Source organism: Eurosta solidaginis, chromosome 1 (assembly GCF_040869045.1).
Source record: "Eurosta solidaginis isolate ZX-2024a chromosome 1, ASM4086904v1, whole genome shotgun sequence".
Classification (NCBI taxonomy): domain Eukaryota; kingdom Metazoa; phylum Arthropoda; class Insecta; order Diptera; family Tephritidae; genus Eurosta; species Eurosta solidaginis.
Window position 1 is genome coordinate 241,923,696 of NC_090319.1, and position 15,302 is coordinate 241,938,997.

The following is a 15,302-nucleotide window of genomic DNA, read 5'->3' on the forward strand; positions in this document are numbered from 1 at the left end:
TCGATATCAAAATTCCTAAACTTCAAAAGTGCCGTGTGCCAGTGTTGTGCCAAAGATACAAAAATTGTTCGTTTTTTTTTTTCGTTTCCAAAGGACGAAGCTCCCAAATGGAAGGAAAACTTGAAAATTTCACTTTCGAAGGAGCTTCGCACATATGTTCACACGTATGCTTCCACACTCTTTAAATACTTTTTGTTCATCTTTTCACCAAATTATATTTTTTTGGAAGATTTTACTTTACTTGTTATGAAATAACATTTGATTACTTTTTATAGTCATTTTCAGATCATATCGCCGCCCAGTAACCAGAAGCATGAATGTGCAATTTTTCCGATTTTGTGTTATAGGCCTCGTTATAATACCCTTTAGTTCTCTAGGTTCTACTTGAATCTAGAGCTTCCTACGCACATGGCAACCCCAATAATTTGCAGTGCCATATTCACGAATGTGTAATTCAATCACACAAAGTTGAGCCAGAAAAATTAATGTAGCACATTCATGTTTCCGGCTGGCAACAAGGTAATAATTTTCCTATTTGTGTGACACATTCGTTGATATCGCTCAACAGTTTTTGAAAAAAAGTAAGAACAGCTCACATTCGTATGTTCGCATGTTCCGGTATACGTGCCTGAAGATTGGGCACAAATTATTAGAGTAGCCGTAACCCCCCCAAAACTTTTCGAGGTTCACATACAATTATATAACAATTTTTTATTTATAATTATTTTACCCAGGGAGCTATAAATCTACCCATACGATATACCGATGAAGAATTTTTAATAGCTGAATATCCGAGATAAGGTCGATGTTTAACTGAAGGTGAACCGGTTTATTCGTAGCCGTTGCCTCTTGCTGAATCAAAACTAAAAGACAAAATGTATGAAAAACTGGTTATACCAAGAATACCGTTCTTATTATAAATATCCAGAGGGCAACGCTTTACCCGAACCCAACATTTCAGAAGATTCTGATTCTGAAGAAAATAAGAACTAGTTCTAAGTTTGCAATAATTGGAATTGAATTGAATGTGTTTATTATTATCATTTTTTCATTTACATACATACTTTCGATAAGTCACAGCCGCGGATGTTTTCCCAAGTTGGTTAGTTGGTTGCTGTGCTGCCCGGCTATGGAGCCAGGCCCAAGTAGCGCTCTAGGCGCCATTTTGATGAACTTTCTTCTGGAACCAATTAAATTTTTAGGTTGATGTACCCTGCATTATTGTTATACTGATATCCTTGAATCGGCAGTTTGACACCGCCCTTAAGTCCGGCAACACATAATTGCCTAGAGTTCGGGACCGAATATTCGCGAGGGCTGGGCACCGTAACCGTTTCCTCTGCACCCCCCCAAGGACTTTGATGCTCCGAGTCCCAATCTGCCAACAGAATTGGCCTGGCAGATATTGCCTTGGTCGTAACATTATTTAAAAATCAATCTTCAGTGAGTTTTTTACGTGTTTTGAGGTTAAGGTCATACCATTACCACTTGGGCCAATTCTTATAGCGCATTTGGATTCAGCGCATCTAAATGTATAGAAAACATGAGTCGCATTACCTGATCCGACTACTTTTAATTTTTTTGTATAGCTGTGTTAACAAAAAAAAATTTTTAAATTTTTGTTGTGCCAGAAAAATGAATGTGCTAAACCTCGGAAAATAGAAGGGATGCTAGAAGAGCAATTATCTCAGTTGAAAGAGCATAGTGTGAATATAATACATAGATACGTTTTTACATTAGAAACTAATTATTCTAATTTTGAGGGAGCAGTAAACTTTGAAACTCGATTTCTCAGCATTTTCATTTTGGCACATTCATGCTTCTGGCAAGCGGGCGATGATATCAAATAACATTTTTCAATCATATGAAATGATATTTTGGATTCATTTTTGAATACGATTATGATGTATTTTCCATAATATTTAATACATAATTAGATACTATGTAATAAATATATTTCATTGGGTAATAAAAGCATGCAAAAGTCAGCTATTTGAACCACAGGTAATTTGCAGTAGTTAACTTGTCCGATATAGACGCACGACTACAACATACAACACCATCTATGATCATCAACATCTTAGAGTATAATAACAAAGTCATTTGAAGAAGCGGCAAAAAAATATTTTGCACCGGGCGCAAGAAAATCTAACTACGCCACTGGTATACATCCAGGAAGAGATAAAACCGAAATAATTGAGAAGTTCTCCCGACCAAAATCAGCTACGGAAGTGCCACGATTCTTTCTTTGTGAAACGGTATACATAGATGCATAGCAGAGTCATTAACCAAGCTTCTCAAAAACGGCACATCATTCATAAGGAAGCAGAAGCAAGAAGAGGCGTTCCAGCAATTGAAGTCAGCGATTTTCAGTAAGCCAGTCATAGTTGCATATGACATCAAGAGACGCAATGAGGTGCACACCGATGCAAGCACCCTCAGGCTGGCAGGCATGCTGTTGCAGGAAGATACGGATGGTGTAATTTTTCAGTCGGCAATGAGGTGACGCAGAAAAGAAGTATGAAAGCTTTGAATTGGATGCAATTCATCATTATAACGGGCTGCCAGGCAGTGTCAACAACTAAAGCAACAATACCGCTCACCTCGAATAGCAAGGTGGTGGCTACGGCTACAAGAGCCCAATTTTGAATGCCATCATCGACGTGGGAAAGAGATGCAGCACGTTGAATATTTAAGCCGATAACTGTCATTACCACCGTTCGATAATACTCTCACCTTCAAGGCGCATGGTACCGAAATTATGTCTAAAGTACAAAGCTGCAACAAAATCCTCAACTCGCTTGCCGGCAACACCTTGGGAAAGGATAAAGAAACGTTGCTACCACGTACAATGCAATTGGCCGGCCGTTCATGTGCTCTTGTGCATCACCATTTTGGTCGCGCGGTCTTAAAAATACATATTGGAAAAGGCTGCAGGCCTGTCAAAATGTTGCAATCAAAACTGCCATGGGATGTCTCCTTATGACTCCTAAACACCACCTACATAGTGAGGGAAAAGAGCTCAACATTAAAGAATAAAACGAAATGCTACACAGGCAGTTTTTGCTAAACGGTCACAAACCAGGACACCCTAGCAAACAACGGCTTGATCTAGCACCGTCTTCACGGGGGTTAAGAGAACATCTCCATATATGTAGTTATTTGTGATGCTTTCAAATGCTCGCTGAAATTACATACTTAAGTATTTAAAGATGATCAGCAACAAGGTAATCAAGCCAGACGGTGCTGAACCTGATGACTTTGAGAAGTCTATTGCCCAGAAGTTGTTGGAGCTTGAGGCCAACCGTGACTTAACACCCCATCTGAGGGACTTGCACATCACTCGTGCTCGCGAGATTGAGTTCGGCAGCAAAAAGGCTGTCATCATCTATGTACCAATCCCACAACAAAAGACGTTCCAAAAAATCCAAATAATTTTGGTGCGTGAGTTAGAGAAGAAATTCTCTGGCAAGCATGTGGTTGTTGTTGGTGAACGCAAACTCCTACCTAAACCTACAGGTAAAGCAAGAAACCCATTAAAGCAAAAGAGACCGCGACCACGTACCTTGACCGCTATCTATGATGCTATTTTGGAAGATTTAGTATTCCCAGTGGGAAGCGTTGGAAAACGCATCCGCGTTAAACTGGACGGTTCACAATTGATTAAGGTGCATTTGGATAAAAACCAACAAACCACCATTGAACACAAAGTTGACACCTTTACGTCTGTGTACAAAAAACTTACTGGACGGGATGGGACTTTCGAATATCCAGATAACTTTTGAGTGTTTAAGTTTTTGCCTGTACGGATAAGGGGGAATGATAAATAATTCTGAAATCAGAAACGTTTTCACAACGTATTTGATAAAAAGTAAAAAGAAAAAAAAGTAATCGGTAAACGTTTTTGTCAGTACACGCCCGGTAAACCCTGTTATCAATATATAATATCATACTCTTGCAGAAGAAGAAAGTACATCACCAAGGAAGACACGAGTCACCCTGTCCCAAAATTACAAAGTGTTCGCTTTTAAATGTGAATGTGTAAATACGTTATTGCGAGTTTTGGCAGTATTGTCAGAAAGTTCATTTTAAAAACGATTAAGTATGGGATGAATGGTTTTTGGAACACAATTTAAGTTGTTTTAAATTCATATTATTGTCTTTCCATCACACAACTGTTTTAATTCCCGAACTGAATTGTACTTGTCTTGTTCATAAATTCGTATGGAAATAACTGTGAAAAATATGACTATTTGAATATCGGATTCGTGCCCCGCGTCAGCTTGTTTCATTCCCGCTGGAAGAATTTCCGGAAATCCGCCCACATTTTCCAACGCAGACCGCACCTTTCGCGAGAGATCGCCAATTTGTGAGACAGCAAAACTTAGACGACCTTCAAATTAGGGACATAAACCTGCGCATCAGACAACGGGAGAAATGGGAGAGCACCTAGAGAAATGTAACCTCTCTACGGGTATAGGTAAATTTTGATCTACCACTTTTGGAGATAAGGAGCTATCGGATGCGAAGAAATGGTTGAGCGCGTTTTGCTGACATATGTAACGCATTCCATGGTTGACAAATAGACGCGCACACAAGCGTAAACACAGCCCTTCCCCTATTACCATATTCTCAAAAGTGGTTGGAGAAAACATCGAACTTGCTAAACCATTCAAAGCAGTAGGCCTTCTCGGGATTGCCATGCCAATGCTTAAACAGCTTGGCCTTGAGAGATTAAAATATCTGGCGCTCGTCTTCAACCTCTCTCTTTCCATTTTCGTCATCCCTGAAAAATGGAAAATGGCGAGGGTGGTACCGCTACTAAAGCCTGGGAATCTAGCTAACGTAGGAGACTCATATCGCCCGATATCTCTCCTGTCGCCAGAAGCCCGGACAATTGAAGCCGCCCTGCTTCCTTATTTAACTGAAAAGCTGTGACTCGCCAATCATAAGCATGGCTTCCGTGAATAACATAGCACCACCATCCCGCTAAACGTCATCAACACACAGATAAATTCTATATCGCACCAAAAACCTCACCATAGAATAGTACTTGTAGCGCTAGACTTATCAAAAGTCTTTGATACAGTCAATCAGAGCACGTTACTGCTAAAAGGGTGCACTGCAAATTATTTGTGTGGTCGGCAGGCATTGGTGCAGTTCAGGAATGCAACGTTAAAACCCAGAAGAATTCATCATATGGTGTTGTCCTATACCCAATTTTGTCTAACCCTTACACAGCGAAACTTCCTTACCTTCCATGAATAACCTTTGCTATTAAATTAACGGCTTACACCATATTATTTCCTATTCCTTTACCAGGCGATATTTGGCACTGTCACCGACCAAATCTTCGGGGACGTTATTTACAACGTGGATGGGGCAAATGTGGGCAATATTGGATCCACGTCGATGGCAATATGCTACCGACTGTTCTGCACCTAAAAGTGCTGGGTGTGGCGTTCGATCATGACCTACATTTTGGCGAGCATGCAGCCGAAATTGTACCTAAATTCCAGAGCCTTAGCAAAAACCTCAAGCCTCTTGCCAGCAGCACTTGGGACAAAGATAGAGAAAGACTCATAACCACCTCTAAAGCAATTGGCTGGGCGTTTGTATGCTACGCGTCCCCAATACGGTCACCGTGCATAAAAGCAACAAACTGGGGGAAAATGCTGACGTGTCAAAACACCGCGCTCAGAATCGTCAAAGGATGTCTTTTTATGTCTCCAGAATACCATCTACACAATGAGGCGAGAGTACTCCTCATGAAGGTGAGAAATGAGATACTGAACAGAGAGTATATTCAAAAAACCCAGCAGCTCGCGTATCCCAACAGATATCTGATAAAAGAGGCCCCGCCTCCCAAGAACTTATGTTGTCGTTTCCTATGAAGAAAACGGGCACTTAAGAATTCAGCCGTATGAAAAAAGGAGTATGATAAGGCCCTCAAAGATATCTATTAAAAGGCGTCGGAACACTGTGCCAGAGATTGCGCGGTGAACCCCATTCTCATGGATAAATACCCTAAACTCACAGTTGAAGAAAGCAGCCTCCCCACGGAGACGCGCGTCACTCTGGCTCAACTTCGATCTGTATAGGGTAATAGGTTAAGCTCCAACTTATCCAGCATCAATCCTACATACCCAATGTATGCCCGCTCTTTTCAATTGCAATGTGAAAGGAACGCCTCTAACACTCCTATATCTCGGGCCCGACCTGTTGAAACCGCAAGTTTCCTCGGATCCCGCTTAGAGGATATTTATCAAAATTAGCCGCACTTATTGGATGGACGAAGGAATGCTACAACAACTACTACAACAACAACATCCATCAATTAAATCGGGGCCCGTATTCAGTTTCAAGATTCGCGATCCAATTTAAATTTTTAAATCACAATAGCTCTGAAATTGTGGACTGACAAATAATACTCTTTAAACCCATAATATGTATATGTATATATTGTGACGAATATTAGCAACACTAAGGGATACTACCATCTCTAAGCCGATACTAAGCAGTCACTTGTATCTACATAAACAAATACATCATTTTGTCTACACATATGTACATACAGCAGCGGAGAGATTTTCACAAAATTATGCAATCATCAACAAAGTAGCTCTCACACATACACATGCATTTTTCTGAGGTACTCACAAAAGTATGGAATCTTCAGCGAACTAGTAAATTCTAGAAGGAACTAGTAAATAAATAAATAAAAAAATAAATGTAAGGCGCGATAACCTCCGAAGAGATCTAAGGCCGAGCTTCTCTTCCAATTTGCGTCGTGCTCCTCTTGATTTTCCCTACAAATTGGCCGGACGGGACCTACATGTTTTATGCCGACTCCGAACGGCATCTGCAAGGCAGATGAGTTTTCACTGAGAGCTTTTCATGGCAGAAATACACCCGGAGCGCTTGCCAAACACTGCCGAGGGGCGACCCCGCTTAGAAAAATTTTCTTCTAATTGAAAAACCTTATTTCTAAAATTTTGATGTTGCTTTGCCCGGGAGTTGAACCCGAGGCATACGGTGTGATAGGCGGAGCACGCTACCATCACACCACGGTGGCCGCCGGAAGGAACTAGTAAATTCTAGAAATATGCCAACGAGGAAACCGAAGAGTATAAAAGCTGCCCCAGCTGCGGCAAGAGAATCAGTTTTGGTTTAAGCACGCTATTGGTTGCGAAGTATAAGAGTTATTGTGAAGTACTCTAATAAAGACCATTTTTCATTATTGAATATTGGAATTATTTATTCAACAGTTTAACGACAGGAACGTTAGTAGAAGGTTGCAAATAAGCGGAATTGTACTAGATTCGTTACAATTGGTGCCAGAAGAGGAATTGTTGAATAAATTCCGAAGATTGCGAATACAATTTGGACATGGCAAAGTTGAGTGAATTGAGGATCCAGCAACTGAAGAAGGAGTTGGAGAGCCGTGGATTGAATACAACCGGAAATATACTCGAACTTCGGGCACGACTACGAAACGCTACGGAGACAACAACAAAAATTTAAGAGAAAAACGAAGCATCGCAGGCAGTTACGAGCACATACTTGAACATGATTTTGGCTGCAATATCTTCTCAAACATCGACAATGGAATCTCAACTGGAATCACAGGAGACACCTATGTATAACATCCAAGATGGAAACACAACTATAATCCCAGGAGAATCGTATAACATGCAAGATGGCAGCACAAGAAACGCGTATTTCAGAAATGTCGACAAAGATTACATCTAAGATTGAAGCCCAAGAGGAACGAATATCCGAAATGTCGGCGCAAATTTCATCACAGATATCTTCGCAGATCTCTGCTCAACTGGAAGAGCAAGAAGGAGATATTTCCTCGAAGTTGGAGGCGCAAGATACAAAAATTTTACAACTCCAAGACAAAATTGATGCCGAGATTGAAACATTGAGAGGTCGTATACAGGAGTTGCAACTAAATGGCCCAGCAGTTTCAGCGAGTAATCCAAAGGTAAAACACCATCCATTAAGGGTTCTGTTCCTTTCCAGGAATTTAAGCTTCAGTTTGAGAAGACCGCAACAGTGAACAACTGGAATTCTGAAGATAAAGTTGCAGCTCTATTCGTAGCGTTGAATGGGAGAGCAGCCGAAATCCTACAGCTGATTCCCGAAGGAGAGCGGAACAATTATGAAGCATTGATGGCTGCTGTAGAACGACGTTACGGAAGCGAACACAGGTAAAAAATCTATCAAATAGAATAGCAAAACCGCTATTAAAAATCTAACGAGACTTTGCAGGAGTTTGCTTCAGACATTGAAAGATTACCTCATCTTGCAAATGCAGACGAACCTGTGGAATATAGTGAAAGGTTAAAGATTCAGGGTTTTATAAATGGCATACGGGACGTCGAAACAAAGCGAGCTACATACGCAAGCCCAAAGCAAACATTTTCTGAAACAACATCCCATGCACTAACTCAGGAAACTGCGGAAACTGCCTGACTTTTGAGTAAGCTCATCGCATGGAAGTGGAAAGGCCAGACTGGGTAGACACAATTTTAGAAGCATTAAAAGGAACGCAGCAGAAAAACGATGGTGCCCTCAAATGCAGTAAGTGTGGAAAGCCAGGGCCCATTGCACGTCATTGCAGTACCGTAAACGCAGAGAAGGAGATGAGCAAATCCCCATGTCCACTCAATTGCTAAACTAAAGCGAGTCAGGCGCAAGGGGCGACAGCTGGCTGCCGTAATTTAATACCCCATAATCTCTATCTCGCAAATTGGAAGACGGTCAAGCAATCTTAATGTCGGAGGACATATGGATGGAAAGGAACGTTTACTGGCTGTAGAACAGGTGCATCTCATTCCATCATTCGATCAGATTTAGTCAACAAGAAGATAAGACCATTGCTTGGAGTAAGATTACGTACAGCCACGGAGAGGACACCCAAGTAATTGGAGAAGTAGCATGTGAAGTAGCAATTGGGAACGTCACGGTACTACACAATTTTATAGTGGCAAAGTATGTTGATGAAATTACAATTGGAGTGGACTTCTTAATCGACCAAGACATCAAGATCGATATGCAAAGCAAGACGATGCGATATAAGAACATGGATGTGCCACTTAATTTCGGCTCCGAGAGAGGCTACAGCAGTAAACAGGTGCTGGTGGAAGAGAATCAGAACATACCACCAAAATCCGAAGCAGTCCTCTGGGCAAAGGCTGATGGAGATTGTGGGACAAACAAATTGTGGGTTTTCGAGGCAGCAAACAAACCAACACCGAACATACTTGTAGGAAAAACCCTGACTATGAAAAAACTAGATGGACGTATTCCGGTAAGAGTACTCAATGAGTTCAAGTCATCAATCAAACTGACCAAAGAAGCTATATTGGGAAGATGCCAAGAGGCTGAGGTAGTTATTAACTGTGAGCAGCTCCAGGAACACGTTTCAATCAGCAACACTAATCTTTCAAATGACATCACGGCATGGACGGAGGGACTGGAGGAAGGCTATCAGAGTAAGGCAAAACAACTGCTCCTAAAGTACGCCAACATATTTGACCAAGATGGCTCCAAACCAGGCTGCACCAATGTTGTGAAACATCAAATTGACACTGGAGATGCGAGGCCCATCCGTCAAGCTCTTCGCAGTGTTCCCCTGGAGAAGCAGGAAGTTGTGAGTAAAATCGTAAAAGAAATGAGCGATAGCGGCGTCATCGAACCATCAGTCCATGGAGTTCACTGGTGGTACTTGTGAAGAAGAAGGATGGGAAGATGAGGTTTTGCGTGGACTACCGCAAGTTAAACGACGTCACGAAAAAGGATAGCTACCCATTGCAGAGAATTGACGACACTCTGGACTCGCTCTCTGGTATGAAATGGTTTTCCACACTGCACTTGAAAAGTAGCTACTGGCAAGTGGAAGTGAAGGAGGAAGCCAAAGAGAAAACAGCCTCAGTGTCGGTGATGGTCTTTGGCAATTTACAGTGATGCCTTTTGGACTATGTAATGCACCAGCTCCATTTGAAAGGCTCATGGATAAGGTACTGAAAGGACTACATTGGAAAACATGCCTAGTGTACCTAGACGACATCATCGTATTGGGAAAGAACTTCGAAGAACATCTGAAGAACTTGGAGGAGGTTTTCCAAAGAATAGCTGGTGCTGATCTGAAACTTAGTCCAAAAAGTGTTCTCTGTTCAAAAAGCAAGTTAGTTACTTGGGTCATAAAATAACGACAGAGGGCATATGCACTGCGAATGAAAAGATAGAAGCTGTAAAGGATTGGCCAACACCACAGAATTTGCATGAATTAAGAAGTTTCCTTGGGCTATGCACATATTACCGCCGGTTTGTACCAAACTTTTCCAGCGTAGCCCATAGCCTCCATGAGCTTACAAGAAACAAGTAAGGAAGGCTAAGTTCGGGTGTAACCGAACAATACATACTCAGTTGAGAGCTATGGAGACAAAATAAGGGAAAACCACCATGTAGGAAACTGAACCTAGGGTAAACCTGGAATGTGTTGTTTGTACGATATGGGTATCAAATGAAAGGTGTTAATGAATATTTTAAAAGGGCGTGGGCCTTAGTTCTATAATTGGACGAATTTTCGAAATATCGATATAAAGGTGGACCAGGGGCGACTCTAGAATTTGTTTTTACGATATGGGTATCAAATGAAAGGTGTTAATGAGTGTTTTAAAAGGGAGTGGGCCTTATTTCTATAGGTGGACGCCTTTTTGAGTTTCGCCATAAAGGTGGACCAGGGGTGACTTTAGAATTTGTTTACGATATGGTTATCAAATGAAAGGTGTTAATGAATATTTTAAAAGGGAGTGGGCCTTAGTTCTATGGGTGGACGCCTTTTCGAAATATCGATATAAAGGTGGACCAGGGGTGACTCTAGAATTTGTTTGTACGATATGGGTATCAAATGAGAGGTGTTAATGAGTATTTTAAAAGGGAGTGGGCCTTAGTTCTATAGGTGGACGACTTTTCGAGATATCGCCATAGAGGTGGACCAGGGATGACTCTAAAATGCGTTTATACAATATGGGTATCAAACGAAAGGTGTTAATGAGTATTTTAAAAGGGAGTGGGCCTTAGTTCTATGGGTGGACGCCTTTTCGAAACATTGTTATAAAGGTGGACCAGGGTGACTCTAGAAGTAGTTTGTACGATATGGGTATCAAATGAAGGTGTTAATGGGTATTTTAAAAGGGAGTGGGCCTTAGTTTTATAGGTGGACGCCTTTTCGAGATATCGCCATAAAGGTGGATCAGGGATGACTCTAGAATGCGTTTATACAATATGGATATCAAACAAAAGGTGTTAATGAGTATTTTAAAAGGGAGTGGGCCTTAGTTCTATGGGTGGACGCCTTTTCGAAACATCGATATAAAGGTGGACTAGGGGTGACTCTAGAATTTGTTTGTACGATATGGGTATCAAATGAAAGGTGTTAATGAGTATTTTAAGAGGAAGTGGGCCTTAGTGCTATAAGTGGACGCCTTTTCGGGATATCGATATAAAGGTGGACCAGGGTTGACTCTAGAATGCGTTTGTACATTATGAGTATCAAACGAAAGGCGATAATGAGTATTTTAAAAGGGAGTGGGCCTTAGTTCTATAGGTGGACGCCTTTTCGATATATCGCCATAAAGGTGGACCAGGGGTGACTCTATAATGTGTTTGTACAATATGGGTGTCAAATTAAAAGTATTAATAACAATTTTAAAAGGGAGTGGTTGTAGTTGTATGTGTGAAGGCGTTTACGAGATTTCGACCAAAATGTGGACCAGGGTGACCCAGAACATCATCTGTCGGGTACCGCTAATTTATTTATATATGTAATACCACGAACAGTATTCCTGCCATGATTCCAAGGGCTTTCGATTTCGCCCTGCAGAACTTTTACATTTTCTTCTACTTAATATGGTAGGTGTCACACCCATTTTACAAAGTTTTTTTCTAAAGTTATATTTTGCGTCAATAAATCAATGAAATTACCATCTTTCATCCCTTTTTTCGTATCTGGTATAGAATTATGGCATTTTTTTTATTTTTCGTAATTTTCGAAATCGAAAAAGTGGGCGTGGTCATAGTCGGAGTTCGGCCATTTTTTATACAAATACAAAGTGTGTTCAGATAATTATGTAGACTGAGTTTAGTAAAGATATATCGATTTTTGCTCAAGTTATCGTGTCAACGGCCGAGCGGAAGGACAGGCGATATACTATGTATAAAAACTGGGCGTGGCTTCCACCGATTTCGCCCTTTTCACAGAAAACAGTTATTGTCCTAGAATCTAAGCGCCTACCCAATTTCACAAGGATTGGTAAATATTTGTTCGACTTATTGCATTAAATATATCCTAGGCAAATCAAATGAAAAAGGGCGGAGCCACGCCCATTTTTAAATTTTCTTTTGTTTTTGTGTTTTGTTGCACCATGTCATTACTGGTGTTGAATGTTGACATAATTTACTTATATACTGTAAAGATATTAAATTTTTTTTTTAAAATTTCACTTTAAAAAAAATTTTTTTTTAAGTGGGCGTGGTCATTCTCCGATTTTGCTAATTTTTATAAAGCACACATATAGTAATACAAGTAAAGCTCCTGCCAAATTTTATCATGATATCTTCAACGACTGCCAAATTACAGCTTGCAAAACTTCTAAATTACCTTCTTTTAAAAGTGGGCGGTGCCACGCCCATTGTCCAAAATTTTAATTGTTTTCTATTCTGCGTCATAAGTTCAACCCACCTACCAAGATTCATCGCTTTATCCATCTTTGGTAATGAATTATCGCACTTTGTCAATTTTTCGAAATTTTCGATATCAAAAAAGTGGGCGTGGTTATAGTCCGTTATCGTTCATTTTAAATAGCGATCTGAGATGAGTGCCCAGGAACCTACATACCAAATTTCGTCAAGATACCTTAAAATTTACTCAAATTATCGTGTTAATGGACGGACGGACGGACGGACGGACATGGCTCAATCAAATTTTTGTTCGATAGTGATGATTTTGATATATGGAAGTCTATATCTATCTCGATTCCTTTATACCTGTACAACCAACCGTTATCCAATCAAAGTTAATATACTCTGTGAGCTCTGCTCAACGAGTATAAAAATAAAGCTTTTGAATGGAAGAAGGAGCAAGAAGTGGCTTTATAAACATTGTGCACTGCCCCAATGTTGGCATATCCGATTCCAGGAGCAACGTATATTCTAGGTAGAGATGCGAGCGGATATGCTATAGGAGGCGTTTTATCACAACTGGTCGATGGACAGGAGAAGGTAGTTGCATATTACAGGCGTTCAATAGGAAAACCAGAGATGAACTATTGCGTTACACGGAGAGAGCTGTTGGCATTGGTAGAGTGCATTAAACATTTTCAGAAGTATCTCTACGGGTAGCGATTCCGCGTCAGGACAGATCACGCAGCGTTAAAATAGCGTTTGCAGTTCCGTTCCAGAAGGACAATTGGCACGGTGGATCGAGCGACTACAAAGCTATGACTTTTCCATTGAGCATCGAAAAGATAGTACCGATGGAAATGCTGAAGCAATGTCACGCCGACCATGTAGATTGGAATGGCAAAACTGTTCAAAAGCTGAGGCTAAAGAAGACATTATAGATGTCCGGCTAATGAATATAACATGTACGGATGAATGGGACAAGGGACACCTAAAGAATTGTCATCTAGAAGATACTGTTCTGTCACATGTTATGCAAGGGCTCGAACGAAACGAAAGACCATTTTGCAATACAGAATATGATAGTTATTTATTCAACAGTTTAGCAATACGAACGTTAGTAGAAGGTGTAAAATAAGCGGAGTTTCCCTAAATTCGTTACAATATTTAAAAATAGTTTGTATATAATTATTTTAGAAACTAATCGAATTTTTCTTTTTTTGAGTCTCGTTTCATTCTGAAACTATCAGATATGGAATCGTAACAAACGATCACGGTTCGGAAATTACTTTCACAAAAGCGATAAAAATTATGCTCGCCAACTATTTATAAAAATAATAATATATTTTGGATTTAGTGAGTACGCGTTGTCCGTAGTTCACATATTGTGAAATGAAAAACGGCATTAGTTCACGGATCGAAGGTTGGACAGGTTCACTTGTCAATTCATACACTTCTTACAGACTGTTACTATCGATACAGGTTGAGTTCGAGGGGTCAAAGCTGTTTGAACGTGATGAAATTTATAACGAATTTAATAAGGGTCACCTAAATTTTTTTTAGCTTAAAAAGTGTATATAACTGGAAAGCGTTGTTTAGCATATTAACAATGAGGTCATACTCAACTCTCAAAATCAAATGGGATTTGATATTGATATTACGGCCATCGTTATTTTTTGAAATGGTCATAAAGGACAAAAGGTGAATTATTTATTTTATGTCTTACCTGCAGGCCTTAAAATGTTGACAACTGGTGAATTAACAGTTACTTTTTATTATTTTCGCAATATTTCAATAGAATGAAAAGTGCAAGAGGTGCAGACCAGTAAAAGTTTTGCGAAGCGTTTGAGTGTAAAAGTAGTCAAATCTAAGAAGACGGAATTATTAAAGTTCAAATACTTAAATGGGTTCCGAAGGAATAGTATGCGACATGTCCTTTCCTATATTCTGGTTTCATTTTATCAAAAAAAAAAACTGGATTTATTTGAAATAAGACGAACTTGTTAAAGTAAAGGCCTAATGAATATTAAGGAATTTTATTCCAGAATGTCAGCCTGCTTCCGCTATACTTCGGATCCATTCCAGTGAAAAAATTGATTAAAAATATGTCAGAGGAAGATTTCTTTGAAATATGAACTATGTCAACTAATCGTCGAATTCCTCTGAGCTTGTTTGTTTATATCCAATTTAAAAAGGCTATAAAGTCAATTGACCTTACGGTCAATTGAAGTGGGCATAAGACCAATTCATCTTGTGGCCATAAGGTCGACGGTCTTATGTCTATGGCCTTATAGCCGTTGACCTTATGTCACCATTCATATGTGTGCACATTATTTACGGTGTTCAAAAACAAATGTTCTTTTGTCTTTAAAGTTTTTAGACACCTACTCAGCTGTCAAACTATGTTGTATGTAAATACGAGTATGTTCATACATCGAAAGAACGGAGGACAACTGAAATTAAAAATTAATTGTTTTAACGAACAAATGACAATGGTTTTAGGAGCAATATAAGGAGGTGATAAAAACTAATGCCTGGTTTTTCAGTGCGAGCTTAAACTCTAGTTAAAGTTGACTAAAAATATTTGCTGCTCATCTCAGCTTAAGAGG

General features: G+C 39.9%; 1 protein-coding gene across 1 annotated transcript; it reads left to right on the forward strand.

The window, feature by feature from the left end:
* Positions 1 to 3,212: 3,212 nt before the first annotated feature.
* LOC137241784 (small ribosomal subunit protein eS7-like) lies at positions 3,213 to 3,840 on the forward strand. The gene has a single exon (XM_067769188.1). It carries the CDS (start codon positions 3,213 to 3,215, stop codon positions 3,783 to 3,785), a length of 573 nt encoding a protein of 190 aa, XP_067625289.1. The 3' UTR covers positions 3,786 to 3,840.
* The last annotated feature ends 11,462 nt before the right edge of the window (positions 3,841 to 15,302 follow it).

Bases quoted from the DNA above. Each gene is read 5' to 3' on its own strand.
- LOC137241784 (XM_067769188.1), top strand. From the start codon at position 3,213: ATGATCAGCAACAAGGTAATCAAGCCAGACGGTGCTGAACCTGATGAC.